General features: G+C 47.1%; 1 protein-coding gene and 1 long non-coding RNA gene across 2 annotated transcripts in view; both read right to left on the reverse strand.

The window, feature by feature from the left end:
• Nucleotides 1-326: 326 nt before the first annotated feature.
• LOC118947734 overlaps nt 327-16,536 on the reverse strand; it is a 62,125-nt gene continuing 45,915 nt past the window's right edge. Inside the window, exon 5 of the mRNA XM_036972862.1 lies at nt 327-886. Coding sequence (XP_036828757.1) covers nt 548-886 — 339 coding nt within the window. The 3' untranslated portion in view covers nt 327-547. The remainder of the gene's footprint in view (nt 887-16,536) is intronic.
• On the reverse strand, nt 1,911-15,084 carry LOC118947739. The gene is made up of 3 exons (XR_005041921.1): nt 15,002-15,084; nt 13,807-14,622; nt 1,911-2,004 (listed from the first exon to the last, which is right to left on the reverse strand). It is a non-coding gene; the product is annotated as an uncharacterized LOC118947739 (long non-coding RNA).

The following is a 16,536-nucleotide window of genomic DNA, read 5'->3' on the forward strand; positions in this document are numbered from 1 at the left end:
CCCCCACGATAGCACAGCTCAACTCGGAGGAGCTGGAGGAGGTGGGGTTGGAGTGACCCTCAAGCAGGGATATCAGAAGGCTCTCTTCCGTTACCCCAAAAAGAGCCTTCAGAGGCTCCTCCATGAGGGGAGCCTCTCTAGTTGCAGGCAAGCTCTGCAATGAGGTCTGGGACCTTGAAGATAAACACACAATCACCACTTAATGTAACCAACTGTATCTAATCTGGGTCATTAGTGAGCCTGAAAACCAAATTAGAGCAATGATGGATTACTTCTCACACCACCGTAGTTCTAGAAGCCTAAAAGCCAACTGACACGATTTTTTGCCTGATTTTTATGTTTGTACGACATCAGAATATGATTATTTCTGAAAGGCATGTACCTGATCTATTTATTCATAGATGACTTCATGGCTTACCCAGTTAAAAATGACTTTCACCTGGACCCACCCCCCCCAGTGGCAACATTTCTGACCAGAACTTAAAACTACAAGGTGTGAATTCCAAGTTAATAATTTATGATAAGTATGGATCAGGTCTTGCAATTATTATGTTGAAATATTGCTGTGAACATACCTCTTTGGCGAACAGCATGGTGATGAGGTTCTGCGAGTGGATTTTTGGCGGCATCCTGCACTGCCATTCCTCCTCCTCTCCTTAGTCCAATAGTTCATCTCACTGATCAGCAGCCTTTTCTCTCTCTCATCCAGACCGCCTAAGGAATCCTCAGACCCTGTCAGAGAGCACTGGGATTCTGGGGAGGTTGCCCCACTCCTCAGGTTCACCCCCATGATACGAGCTACCGCTGGTAGGAGAATGCGGAGGGCTGTCTGGGTCACGACTTTAACAATCTTCAGACACAGCATGGAGAGCTGCTCGAATGTGAGCTATGGCCAACAAACAGAGTAATGTTTTTGTCAATCAAGCAATTCCATGACACCATTCCCTATATAGCGCACAACTTTTGACCAGAACCTTATGTGGAGAGACTTACATTATTTTTCATGCCCTGCTGAATCACTCTCCATTGGCTAGAGAAAAGAAAAGAAAGGAAACATATTTTACCTGCACACTGGTGTTGAGTTAGTGGAGTCACTAGATAGACATGTCAGGGAAAATAAACGTGTATTTATTTAAGCAATTAGCAAGTCCATGAGATATTTTGTTCTTGATTTACAGGAAGAGTTAGGTGTGTGGTTACAGTGATGTTAGGGTTAGGTGTAGTGTTTGAAATCCCATTTGTGGTTAGAAGGTGCACTATGACTATAAATTCAGAGTTGTTGTATGTGAGGTTGGAAAAAGACATGGGACTTGCTCATCAGTTAGACTCCTCAGGAAGGAGAGGAGGATTGGGGCACAGCATGTCCCAATCTTGAGAGAAGGCATTAGAGTCCTCTGAGCCTCCTTCTCCAGCTGCTCAATGATAGATCCCCTTTCCCGGAAACCACAGCCGGGTGTCTGAGAAGACTCTGGGAAACCGCAAAGAGAAATCTAAAGTTGAATCTGAACTTGATCCCTAATTTCCTTCACCTTTAGGGATTTGATTGCACTGGACAGGTAAAAGCACATCTCTCTGAGGGCCTCCACTATATTGCTTTCACCTATATAGATACTATCTACTCAGATCGGTGCTGATGAATTTGAACACAACCTGCACCCAACATGAAGTGATCTCGGACCTGCACCAATGCTGCTGTCCTCCTCCACGGAAGTCTTCTTGGCACCGCCACTGGACTTACGTTTAGCCTACATGACAACAGATTATAGGTCTAATAGCAGATCTAAGGTCAGTGTAGCGTCTCCTCCTAATGCTTTAAGGCTAGGATTTAGTGATAGTAAACTAATCCTAGATCTGTGCCTAAGTAGGCAGAGCATGTGTAAAGGACAGCATATTTCTTACCTTGCCTCCTGTCCTGTTCTTGTTGGTCTCATGCGTCTCTGTTTCATCCTTCATGTTCTCCACGACTTTATTTTGGTCATCCGGGGGATCCTCCCATTTCACGCTCTGGTGGATAAATAAGAGGTCAATATCAGTCCTAGGTTGTGACTTTATGAAACAACTTATTCGCTCCTATTTTAAACAAAACGGCAATAGTGGTCAGATTTCAGGCCATGGATCAAACCAGTGAGACCTATTGCTGTGTTAGTGACCTACTATATTGTTAGTAATTTCTCCTCTAAACTCAAAATAGGCAAATGAACCATACCTTGCTGTCATCTGACATGATGAGTAGCTTATTGTTGTAGGCTGTTTAGAGGAAATACTAATACCTCCTTTGAAAAAACGTCAGTGAACCATCGGCAGACAACTGAAGTGAATATGAACGTCCTTGAATTATGCCAAAGCATTGTTGAATACTCGATTCCGATTGGCTGAAGGCAGAGCATTCTTCAAAGATGTCATACACACATGATGTCACAATTAGGCCTAAGTCTAATATCTATATGAATTGTCAATTTCATTAGAAAACAAATCAAAGCTTGTCAAAGTTCTGCCAAACGAAAATATGTCTAAGTGCACGTTTTTGCGTTTAATTTATGGTTTATCATGCATCGTCATTCATCACCATGCACAAAAACGTAACTCGCTGCCATCCATTAGCTATAATTCTGAGGTTGCAAAGCTGCAATACTAGGACGTGCAATAAATTATAACCACTTGCAGAATAATTTCAAATCAGACGTTCAAGGGGGCTTGAACTATTTCAGCACTGTGGAGCTGTCCGCTGCATAGAGCTGACACGTTTCTTGGCATCAGGGGACCGTCCCATTTCGCTGAAATGTTTCGAGTCTGGGCAGCACCTGAGACCGCAGCATGGTGCTGAAATGGAGCAGTGCTCAGCTCTATGGATATCTCATGCGGATTTTCCTGCTAGCCTATGTATAACGATCCTATAATTACATTATTTTCATCCATCCGTCAACACAAATGGCATATCAACGTTCCCCAAATAATAATGCAATGAAGCCAAGCCGAGATGTATGGTTCTTCATCCAGAGGACGAAGCACCACTGTATCATCTAAAACCTTCAGAGAGATCCCTTAAAACTGTAGTATAAATTATCCACGGCTGTTATGGTAGCTAGGTTAATTTAGCGAGACATGGACAAATCCAACACATAGCGTTTCTACTGAGTCCTGCTTAGAGGTGACTGACCGTCATGTTGCTATTTGTAATGACACTTTTAAAACAAGAATAGTTATTTGTAATTGCTCTGGGAGCTAATTATTGCAGAGCCCAGCTACACATCCTGCTCGCTGGGCTCATTATGGACAGCCAATGAGCAGTTTAGGTGAAAAAGTCAGCCAGATCTGATCCCTATAACATACATGATACTAGGATCCTGTAGCAACCTGCCGGCCTGCACAATCCTCCATGGCACGAATGTTACACGCGCAATATGGTATGCTAACATCCCACAACAATTCCCCAATTGGAATTACTTGCCTAAACTTCCAATCATACTTATTTTCTAATATCAACCATAGTTTCTGCACTTAAGGCAGACTTGCCATTAGAACAAGATGGAATTACTGACAACTGTAAAGCTCGTAGGCTAAAATGAACCTTACCTGGCTGTCGTCAGCCATTATGTGTAGCCCGTTAATTAAGGCTCTGCGCCTCTGATACTGCAGCTATTCTGTAACTGTTAAACTCGTCTAATCGTATCCGTTGAAAACCCGTCAGTGAACCGTCCTCAAACACAATGAACTGATGTCAATATGGACATGAACCTTCACATAAAGATATCAAATACATGACGTCAGATATGCCTAGAGGTATTGTTGACTTGATCAGAATACATATCATAGTGTCACAGTACGTGCTGTTGACAGCCTACCCCGAAATCAAACAGGAACATGGATTATGTGAAATCTGTTGTTAATGTATCGGGAATGTTTTTACAATTGTATAACTGCCTTCATTTTACTGGACCCCATGAAGAGTAGCTGCTGCAGCTAAAGGGGATCCACAATAAATACAAATACAAACCCAATGCACCATGTATCAACTTGTTTTGACATATCACATGGGATATGACAGTTCCTGATTCTGATATACTGTAAATCAACAGACCTTGAGAGGAGATAAAACATCATCTGTTTATCTATTTCACAGGTGGTTTCTAAGCATTCTACATGTGTTGGGAAAGGAGGGTGGGATCTGTCCAGAGCATCTAATTACATCAAGTCTTGCTGTTACAGTATAACTTTAGACCGTCCCCTCACCCATACCCGGGCGCGAACCAGGGACCCTCTGCACACATCAACAACAGTCACCCTCGAAGCATCGTTACCCATCGCTCCACAAAAGCCCTCTGCACACAGCAACAACAGTCACCCACGAAGCGTCGTGACCCATCACTCCACAAAAGTCACGGCCCTTGCAGAGCAAGGGGAACCACTACTTCAAGGTCTCAGAGCAAGTGACGTCACCGATTGAAACACTATTTAGCGCGAACCACCGCTAACTAAGCTAGCGTTTCACATCCGTTACATTGCCATGCATGTGATATGAGATAATGTTATGCACCACGTAAATATACATTGTAAATATACATTGCCTAAGGCTGCATCAAACAACAACATTGACGAATACGCTGATTCGGTGAGCGAGTTCATTAGAACGTGCTTTGAAGATATCGTTCCCATAGCAACGATTAAAACATTCCCAAACCAGAAACCGTGGATTGATGGCAGCATTCGCGTGAAACTGAAAGCGCGAACCACTGCTTTTAATCAGGGCTAGGTGACCGGAAACATGACCGAATACAAACATTGTAGCTATTCCCTCCGCAACGCAATCAAACAAGCTAAGCGTCAGTATAGAGACAAAGTAGAATCACAATTCAACGGCTCAGACACAAGAGGTATGTGGCAGGGTCTACAGTCAATCACGGATTACAAAAAGAAAACCAGCCCAGTCACGGACCAGGATGTCTTGCTCCCAGGCAGACTAAATAACTTTTTTGCCGCGTTGAGGACATTACAGTGCCACTGACACGGCCCGCAACCAAAACATGCGGACTCTCCTTCACTGCAGCCGAGGTGAGTAAAACATTTAAACGTGTTAACCCTCGCAAGGATGCAGGCCCAGACGGCATCCCCAGCCGCGCCCGCAGAGCATGCGCAGACCAGCTGGCTGGTGTGTTTACGGACATATTCAATCAATCCTTATCCCAGTCTGCTGTTCCCACATGCTTCAAGAGGGCCACCATTGTTCCTGTTCCCAAGAAAGCTAAGTTAACTGAGCTAAACGACTACCGCCCCGTAGCACTCACTTCCGTCATCATGAAGTGCTTTGAGAGACTAGTCAAGGACCATATCACCTCCACCCTACCTGACACCCTAGACCCACTCCAATTTGCTTACCGCCCAAATAGGTCCACAGATGATGCAATCTCAACCACACTGCACACTGCCCTAACCCATCTGGACAAGAGGAATACCTATGTGAGAATGCTGTTCATCGACTACAGCTCAGCATTTAACACCATAGTACCCTCCAAACTCGTCATCAAGCTCGAGACCCTGGGTCTCGACCCCGCCCTGTGCAACTGGGTACTGGACTTCCTGACGGGCCGCCCCCAGGTGGTGAGGGTAGGTAACAACATCTCCACCCCGCTGATCCTCAACACTGGGGCCCCACTAGGGTGCGTTCAGAGCCCTCTCCTGTACTCCCTTTTCACCCACGACTGTGTGGCCACGCACGCCTCCAACTCAATCATTGCGGACGACACAACAGTGGTAGGCTTGATTACCAACAACGACGAGACGGTCTACAGGGAGGAGGTGAGGGCCCTCGGAATGTGGTGTCAGGAAAATAACCTCACACTCAACGTCAACAAAACTAAGGAGATGATTGTGGACTTCAGGAAACAGCAGAGGGAACACCCCCCTATCCACATCGATGGGACAGTAGTGGAGCGGGTAGTAAGTTTTAAGTTCCTCGGCGTACACATCACAGACAAACTGAATTGGTCCACCCACACAGACTGCATCGTGAAGAAGGCGCAGCAGCGCCTCTTCAACCTCAGGAGGCTGAAGAAATTTGGCTTGTCACCAAAAGCACTCACAAACTTCTACAGATGCACAATCGAGAGCATCCTGTCGGGCTGTATCACCGCCTGGTACGGCAACTGCTCCGCCCACAACCGTAAGGCTCTCCAGAGGGTAGTGAGGTCTGCACAACGGATCACCGGGGGCAAACTACCTGCCCTCCAGGACACCTACACCACCCGATGTCACAGGAAGGCCATAAACTTCATCCACCCGAGCCACTGCCTGTTCACCCCACAATCATCCAGAAGGTGAGGTCAGTACAGGTGCATCAAAGCTGGGACCGAGAAGCTGTTTTTCAGTCTCTATCTCAAGGCCATCAGACTGTTAAACAGCCACCACTAACATTGAGTGGCTGCTGCCAACACACTGACTCAACTCCAGCCACTTTAATAATGGGAATTGATGGGAATTGATGTAAAATATATCACTAGCCACTTTAAACAATGCTACTTAATATAATGTTTACATACCCTACATTATTCATCTCATATGTATACGTATATACTGTACTCTATATCATCTACTGCATCTTTATGTAATACATGTATCACTAGCCACTTTAAACTATGCCACTTTGTTTACATACTCATCTCATATGTATATACTGTACTCGATACCATCTACTGAATCTTGCCTATGCCGCTCTGTACCATTACTCATTCAGGTTTCCTTATGTACATATTCTTTATCCCTTTACACTTGTGTGTATGAGGTAGTAGTTTTGGAATTGTTAGTTAGATTACTCGTTGGTTATTACTGCATTGCCGGAACTAGAAGCACAAGCATTTCGCTACACTCGCATTAACATCTGCTAACCATGTGTATGTGACAAATAGATTTGATTTGATTTGATTTTGATTTATACTCCATGGAGACTGTTATGGTGAGTAAATGAGGACCCAAAAGCGAACTAACTTAAACAGAGCTTCTTTAATAACCAAACATAGGTAGGCTCAGATAGACCGGCAGATTCCGACAGGACAGGACAAGGTTACAGCAAACATGACGATAGTCTGGCTCAGGCATGAAACACAAACAAACAAGAATCCGACAAGGACAGGAGCAGAAACAGAGAGAGATATAGGGACCTAATCAGAGGGAAAAAAGGGAACAGGTGGGGAACGGGGTGAATGGGTAGTTAGAGGAGACAAGGGACAGCTGGGGGAAAGCGGGGGAGAAAAGGTAACCTAACACGACCAGCAGAGGGAGACAGGGTGAAGGGAAAGGACAGAGACAAGACAACATGACAGTACCCCCCCACTCACCGAGCGCCTCCTGGCGCACTCGAGGAGGAAACCTGGCGGCAACGGAGGAAATCATCAATCAGCGCACGGTCCAGCACGTCCCGAGAGGGAACCCAACTCCTCTCCTCAGGACCGTACCCCTCCCAGTCAACTAGGTACTGATGACCACGGCCCCGAGGACGCATGTCCAAGATCTTACGGACCCTGTAGATAGGTGCGCCCTCGACAAGGATGGGGGGGGGGGGGGGGGAAGACGAGCGGGGGCGCGAAGAACGGGCTTAACACAGGAGACATGGAAGACCGGGTGGACGCGACGAAGATATCGCGGAAGAAGAAGTCGCACTGCGACAGGATTAATGACCTGAGAGATACGGAATGGACCAATGAACCGCGGGGTCAACTTGCGAGAAGCCGTCTTAAGGGGAAGGTTCTGAGTGGAGAGCCAAACTCTCTGACCGCGACAATACCTAGGGCTCTTAGTTCTACGCTTATTAGCAGCTCTCACAGTCTGCGCCCTATAACGGCAAAGTGCAGACCTGACCCTCTTCCAGGTGCGCTCGCAACGTTGGACAAAAGCCTGAGCGGAGGGGACGCTGGACTCGGCGAACTGAGATGAGAACAACGGAGGCTGGTACCCGAGGCTACTCTGAAAAGGAGATAGCCCGGTCGCAGACGAAGGAAGCGAGTTGTGGGCGTATTCTGCCCAGGGGAGCTGTTCTGACCAAGACGCAGGGTTGCGAAAAGAAAGACTGCGTAAGATGCGACCAATAGTCTGATTGGCCCGTTCTGCTTGACCGTTAGACTGGGGGTGAAAGCCGGAAGAGAGACTGACGGAAGCCCCAATCAAACGGCAAAACTCCCTCCAAAATTGAGACGTGAATTGCGGACCTCTGTCCGAAACGACGTCTGACGGAAGGCCATGAATTCTGAAAACATTCTCGATGATGATTTGTGCCGTCTCTTTAGCAGAAGGAAGCTTAGCAAGGGGAATGAAATGAGCCGCCTTAGAGAACCTATCGACAACCGTAAGAATAACAGTCTTCCCCGCTGACGAAGGCAGTCCGGTGACAAAATCTAAGGCGATGTGAGACCACGGTCGAGAGGGAATAGGAAGCGGCCTGAGACGGCCGGCAGGAGGAGAGTTACCGGACTTAGTCTGCGCGCAGACCGAACAAGCAGCCACGAAACGACGCGTGTCATGCTCCCGGGTGGGCCACCAGAAACGCTGGCGAATGGAAGCAAGCGTACCCCGAACGCCAGGGTGGCCGGCTAACTTGGCAGAGTGAGCCCACTGAAGAACGGCCAGACGAGTAGGAACGGGAACGAAAAGAAGGTTCCTAGGACAAGCGCGCGGCGACGGAGTTTGAGTGAGTGCTTGCTTTACCTGCCTCTCAATTCCCCAGACAGTCAACCCGACAACACGCCCCTCAGGGAGAATCCCCTCGGGGTCAGTGGAGGCTACTGAAGAACTGAAGAGACGAGACAAAGCATCAGGCTTGGTGTTCTTAGAGCCCGGACGATAAGAAATCACGAACTCGAAACGAGCGAAAAACAGCGCCCAACGCGCCTGACGCGCATTAAGTCGTTTGGCAGAACGGATGTACTCAAGGTTCCTATGGTCAGTCCAAACGACAAAAGGAACGGTCGCCCCCTCCAACCACTGTCGCCATTCGCCTAGGGCTAACCGGATGGCGAGCAGTTCGCGGTTACCCACATCATAGTTACGTTCCGACGGCGACAGGCGATGAGAAAAATACGCGCATGGGTGGACCTTGTCGTCAGAGAGGGAGCGCTGAGAAAGGATGGCTCCCACTCCCACCTCTGACGCGTCAACCTCGACAACGAACTGTCTAGAGACGTCAGGTGTAACAAGGATAGGAGCGGATGTAAAACGATTCTTGAGGAGATCAAAAGCTCCCTGGGCGGAAACGGACCACTTAAAGCACGTCTTGACAGAAGTAAGGGCTGTGAGAGGAGCTGCCACCTGACCGAAATTACGGATGAAACGACGATAGAAGTTCGCGAAGCCGAGAAAGCGCTGCAGCTCGACGCGTGACTTAGGGACGGGCCAATCAATGACAGCTTGGACCTTAGCGGGATCCATCTTAATGCCTTCAGCGGAAATAACAGAACCGAGAAATGTGACGGAGGAGGCATGAAAAGTGCACTTCTCAGCCTTCACAAAAAGACAATTCTCTAAAAGGCGCTGGAGGACACGTCGAACGTGCTGAACATGAATCTGGAGTGACGGTGAAAAAATCAGGATATCGTCAAGGTAAACGAAAACAAAGATGTTCAGCATGTCTCTCAGGACATCATTGACTAATGCCTGAAAGACAGCTGGAGCGTTAGCGAGGCCGAAAGGAAGAACCCGGTATTCAAAGTGCCCTAACGGAGTGTTAAACGCCGTCTTCCACTCGTCCCCCTCCCTGATGCGCACGAGATGGTAAGCGTTACGAAGGTCCAACTTAGTGAAAAACCTGGCTCCCTGCAGGATCTCGAAGGCTGAAGACATAAGAGGAAGCGGATAACGATTCTTCACTGTTATGTCATTCAGCCCTCGATAATCTATGCAGGGACGCAGAGACCCGTCCTTCTTCTTGACAAAAAAAAACCCCGCTCCGGCGGGAGAGGAGGAGGGGACTATGGTACCGGCGTCAAGAGCTACAGACAAATAATCTTCGAGAGCCTTACGTTCGGGAGCCGACAGAGAGTATAGTCTACCCCGGGGGGGGGTGGTTCCCGGAAGGAGATCAATACTACAATCATACGACCGGTGTGGAGGAAGAGAGGTGGCCCTGGACCGACTGAACACCGTGCGCAGATCGTGATATTCCTCCGGCACCCCTGTCAAATCACCAGGCTCCTCCTGTGAAGAAGAGACAGAGGAAACAGGAGGGATAGCAGACATTAAACATTTCACATGACAAGAGACGTTCCAGGAGAGGATAGAATTACTAGACCAATTAATGGAAGGATTATGACAAACTAGCCAGGGATGGCCCAAAACAACAGGTGTAAAAGGTGAACGAAAAATTAAAAAAGAAATGGTTTCACTATGATTACCAGAAACAGTGAGGGTTAAAGGTAGCGTCTCACGCTGAATCCTGGGGAGAGAACTACCATCCAGGGCGAACAAGGCCGTGGGCTCCTTTAACTGTCTGAGAGGAATGTCATGTTCCCGAGCCCAGGTCTCGTCCATAAAACAGCCCTCCGCCCCAGAGTCTATTAAGGCACTGCAGGAAGCTGACGAACCGGTCCAGCGTAGATGGACCGACAAGGTAGTGCAGGATCTTGAAGGAGAGACAGGAGTAGTAGCGCTCACCAGTAGCCCTCCGCTTACTGACGAGCTCTGGCCTTTTACTGGACATGAAGTGACAAAATGACCAGCGGAACCGCAATAGAGACAGAGGCGGTTGGTGATTCTCCGTTCCCTCTCCTCAGTCGAGATGCGGATACCTCCCAGCTGCATGGGCTCAGCACCCGAGCCGGCAGAGGAAGATGGTAGTGATGCGGAGAGGGAGGCGACGGAGAGCGCGAGCTCCTTTCCACGAGCTCGGTGACGAAGATCAACCCGTCGCTCAATGCGAATAGCGAGTTCAATCAAGGAATCCACGCTGGAAGGAACCTCCCGGGAGAGAATCTCATCCTTTACCTCTGCGCGGAAACCCTCCAGAAGACGAGCGAGCAAGGCCGGCTCATTCCAGCCACTGGAGACAGCAAGAGTGCGAAACTCAATAGAGTAGTCTGTTATGGATCGATTGCCTTGACATAGGGAAGACAGGGCCCTGGAAGCCTCCTCCCCAAAAACAGATCGATCAAAAACCCGTATCATCTCCTCCTTAAAGTCTTGATACTGGTTAGTACACTCAGCCCTTGCCTCCCAGATTGCCGTGCCCCACTCACGAGCCCGTCCAATAAGGAGAGATATGACGTAGGCGACACGAGCAGTGCTCCTGGAGTAAGTGTTGGGCTGGAGAGAAAACACAATATCACACTGGGTGAGGAACGAGCGGCATTCAGTGGGCTCCCCAGAGTAACACGGCGGGTTATTGATTCTGGGCTCCGGAGATTCGAAAGCCCTGGAAGTGGCCGGTGGATCGAGGCGGAGATGGTGAACCTGTTCTGTGAGGTTGGAGACTTGGGTGGCCAGGGTCTCAACGGCATGTCGAGCAGCAGACAATTCCTGCTTGTGTCTGCCTAGCATCGCTCCCTGGATCTCGACGGCTGAGTGGAGAGGATCCGAAGTCGCTGGGTCCATTCTTGGTCGGATTCTTCTGTTATGGTGAGTAAATGAGGACCCAAAAGCGAACTAACTTAAACAGAGCTTCTTTAATAACCAAACATAGGTAGGCTCAGATAGACCGGCAGATTCCGACAGGACAGGACAAGGTTACAGCAAACATGACGATAGTCTGGCTCAGGCATGAAACACAAACAAACAAGAATCCGACAAGGACAGGAGCAGAAACAGAGAGAGATATAGGGACCTAATCAGAGGGAAAAAAGGGAACAGGTGGGGAACGGGGTGAATGGGTAGTTAGAGGAGACAAGGGACAGCTGGGGGAAAGCGGGGGAGAAAAGGTAACCTAACACGACCAGCAGAGGGAGACAGGGTGAAGGGAAAGGACAGAGACAAGACAACATGACAGAGACAGTGCCCAATGTTCATTTTACATGATGGATATATGCTACTCCATTTCATACAATCAATCATCAATCAATCAGTACAATTTATTTATAAAGCCCTTTTTACATCGGCAGATGTCACAAAATGCTTATTCCGACACCCAGCTTAAAACCTCAAATAGCATGCAATGCAGATTTAGAAGCACAGTGGCTAGGAAAAACTCTCTAGAAAAACAGGAACCTAGGAAGAAACCTAGAGAGGAACCAGGCTCTGAGGGGTGGCTAGTCCTCTTCTGGCTGTGCCGGTGGAGATTATAAGTGTACATGGCCAGATCGTAAGGCCAGATCGTTCTTCAAGTACTGTAGTTCAAACATTCTTCATAGATGACCAGCAGAGTCAACAAAATAATGTGGTTACAGAGGGTGCAACAGGTCAGCACCTCCGGAGTAATTGTCAGTTGGCTTTTCATAGCCAAACATTCAGAGGTCGAGACAACAGGTGTGGTAGAGAGAGAGAGAGAGAGAGAGAAAGAAAGAGAGAGAGAGAGAGAGGTGGGGGAGAGGGAGAGCGAAGATCGAAACAGCAGGTCCATGACAAGGTATCACCTCTGGAGAACACACATGCCTCTTCATGTGATACATGATGTTTGGCTGTGCTAAGTGTTATCTTATGGGTTTGGTGATTGTTCTGTGTGAAGCCGTATTCTGCATTGCATCATGGAATGTGATGTGAAATCCCTGGGCCTATGGCTGTTGAAGCTACTCCACTGCACTGCTGCTCCACTGCACTGCCCTTCTCCCGATTGCTCAGTTTGGCCTGGCGGCCAGCTCTAGGAAGAGTCTTGGTGGCTCCAAACTTCTTCCGTTTAAGAATGATGGAGGCCTTCAATATTGCAGAAACGTTTTGGTACCCTTCACCAGATCTGTGTCTTGACACAATCATGTCTCTGAGCTCTATGGACAATTCCTTCGACCTCATGGCTTGGTTTTTGCTCTGACATACACTGTCAACTGTTGGACATGATATTTTCAACATATAGAAAACATCTCAGAGGGTTGATCCAGCTGCAGATAGCTAATTCTCATCTATGTGTTTTCCCCTTGCTGCTAATAAGCTCTTACCAATCTAACTAAATTAATAGAGAACATCTGGTTATCTGACAGTCTATGCAGCAACTATTGTATTAGAGTCAAGCTGTAGATATTTTATTTATTTTCCTAGACAAGTCAGTTCAGAACAAATTCTTATTTACAATGACAGCTTAGGAACAGTGGGTTAACTACCTTGTTCAGGAGCAGAACGTCATATTTTTTACATGGTTAGCTCAGGGATCTGACCTAGCAACCTTTCAGTTACTGGCCCAATGCTCTAACCACAAGGCTACCTGCTGCCCCAAGTCCTGCCAACTCAAAAACTGCACAATAAATGTGTAACCAAGGGGGAACTAGTGCATTTCTCTGAGAAAAGCTGCTTCAGTTGTACCAATCTTCCAAAACACTTGAAATTCTTGTAAAATAATTTGCATTCATTTGATCAAATAGACTTTGAAAGGGTAGACATGCAGAAATTCCTCTTGTCAAAAGTCTTGCTGTTACAAAAGTAGTTCTTCATACAGCGTAACAGGTTACAGGTTCTTCTTGGTGAAGTGCCGGAATGGCTTCATCATTGCTGAAAAGACCCTGACAATCAAGGATCGTTTTTTGACAGGCTGAGATATGGAGGGAGAAACCTCTCCAACTGGGGGGGGGGTAACGTTGACAAATAACGTTGACAAATAACAGTGTTATGAGTTTGGTAGGCATACCTATGTTTCTAACACACACCTAAACCAAAACTACAAGCTATAGCAGAGCTCTAAAACATCCTTACCTATGCAATGTCCATCAGTAGAGGGAATCTCAGTCTGTTCCTGGACTGAATGACAGTCCTTTTTGTTTGCTCTCTTGGAACGCTAACAGATGAAAGGTAAAGAAAATGGTACAGAGAATAAATAAATGGAACACTTCTGAATCCAAGGCAACAATTTAGTGATGAATAAAACATTTAATGTATATGTCCTATCATAGCCACATCAATAACATCAGCACCTAACTGGAACAAAAAACAAATGCTAACTCCCTTCTATACTTGAAGTTGATCCTGAGTTTGGTCATTGAAAAGCAAAGGAAGCTCCTTCATGCTTTCTGCTCAGCCCCCCTCTCCGTCTCAGCCTGGTCTGATGGGTTTGTTGCAGCAGAAGCTGGTCTTGACGCCTCCTTGCATCCCTGTACCAGCTGCTGGGTCAAGGACTTTACCAGGACTCTGTCAAATGCAGGGTCCTGGGAGGAAATAGCTGCTTGCAGGGTTTCATAAGAGCCAAACTCCTCCATGAGTTTTTTATGTACACCTCTGAACCCTTTGGATGTTCAGGTTCTGGGAATATGCCTGTGTCCTGGAGAATCTGGATGCAGACAGAACTCAGACAGGACTAGTCTGATGAGTTGCTGAGATGTTTCTGTCAGATCTGCTGCCTGTTGGGATGGTCCATCTAGGGCTGAAGGTCTGATCTCCGATAGAAACCTTATCACCAGTATGGTGACAAAACAGATGCCATTATCTTTGCTGGAGTCCATCAAGTACTGCAGTGGGAATGCAGTGGCACTGCTGATGTCTGGGGTGATTAAGAGCTCCCTCAGATGGCCAGAGCTGCTGGGAATACACATATGGTAATGGCTATAGTGTAAAACACAGAAACCTCATAGAGGTCACCGCATGTGTGGGAGGTGGTACAAAGGAGATATCAGAGGTATGAATAGTGGAACTAGGGGCTCCATTGTAAACCAAAACAATGATAACTAACCTGAACAACAGTATACAAGGCATATTGACATTTGAGAGAGACATACAGCGAGGCATAAAGTAATCGCAGGTGTTGATTGGGAGAGCTAGCTAAAACAACAGGTGAGACAACAACAGCTAATCAGCTAACACAACAACAGCAGGTAAAAGGGCGATGACACACAGAGCCTGAGATCGCGGCTGGCTGGGGCCGACAGATAAAAAATAAATAAACAGAATGGAGTACCGTGATTAATCGACAGTCCAGCAGGCATCAGCTATGTAGCCAAGTGATAACAGTGTCCAGAAGGCAGCAGTAGATGGTACAGGGAAGGCACCATTACGCTAGCACGCGGGCTACACTGCGTTTAAAGTTAGTAGCCCTCCGACGGAGGCCGGTTGAAGGCACAGCGGATGGAGTATTCGTCTGCAGACCAGTCGTGGTGGTGCGGTGGGGGGCAGGTAGAATTTAGAATGCTAGCAGGGAGATGCGCCTGGCTCACGGCTAACTGGTGCTACCTTCGTGGCAGTGGCGTTATCCACTATAGATCCACTATAGCCAATCGGTAGCAGCGATGAACCGGTGCCAAGGTCCATAGTTTACAGCAAGGATCAGGTGGAGTATTGGGCTCTAGCCGTGTATGAGTGGGGTTCGGGAGAACAGCTGAGTAGGCCGGGAGGTGGGCCTCAGGGATAGCTTCGGTACTGGATGCCACGATAAGTGCAAGCTAGCTGTGAGCTAGTTAGCTGCAAGCTGTGATCTAGCTGTGAAGATCAGAAGTAGTGGTCCAGGGATTACGGCAGGAATCCGGCGTTGTTGTGGAGAGACAGTCCGATACTAGTAGACTGGCGAGTATTATCCAGGCTAAGAACAGGGCTGGTATCTGTGCAGAAGGTAAAAGCCGCTAGCATTGGCTAACTATGACTAAATAGCTTTTAGCTAATTAGCTAGTTAGCTTCTGGAGGTTCTTGAATGTGTTCTAAAATAAAATAAAAAATAATAGCGATACCGTATCACATTGGGTGAAGCAGTGTTACCTCTTTACTATTAAAGTGTATTGCTCTCTGTTTATGACTGATAATAGGACGTAACACAGGGATGAGGAGAAAACAATCATTTGGATCCTACACAACACGTTGTTGTACCTAAATAATTCCACAAGAGGGCGACATATAAACATTTCTTAAAACCAATTAACCTCTACTGCCTTCAGTCCATGACGTCCCCGACTAACTAAAAGTCTGCGTCTGCAAAAATGCTCTTTTATCATAACTCGACATGAAAGTAGCAAAGCCAAAACAGTCAATGACATGTTTTTCGGGATATACAATTAGCTATGGTGGAAGAAAAGGTAAGTGAAATATAGGGGAAGGTAGAACATGTTTTACAGTAAGTTTAAAGTTGTTATCACCAATTTAGCTCTGATAGGCCTTTGGCAATCCAAGCTTTTGGGATCGTACTCAAGGCTACTTGGTTTAGCCTGGCTATAGCCTAGGGATACAGTCCAATAATATCTCTTTCTCCTGAAGTGTACACTCTCGTTCGCTTCTTCCTACAAATCTAAAATCATTGGATTGGTGGAGGCATGGGCTAGAGAGGAATATGCTACCAAATAGCACCTTATTCCCTAATGTAGGCCTACTTTTAAGGAATGCACTATAAGGAATAGATCAATCAACTGGCTCACTAAATGGGGTACCGAAATACATCCAAAAGAGGTCGACACGAAATTAGACTAGGTTTATTTCTGTTTTGACCTGCTGAGTCGCAGTGCTTAGTGA

The sequence above is a fragment of the Oncorhynchus mykiss genome, unplaced genomic scaffold (genome assembly GCF_013265735.2).
Source record: "Oncorhynchus mykiss isolate Arlee unplaced genomic scaffold, USDA_OmykA_1.1 un_scaffold_195, whole genome shotgun sequence".
NCBI lineage: Eukaryota > Metazoa > Chordata > Actinopteri > Salmoniformes > Salmonidae > Oncorhynchus > Oncorhynchus mykiss.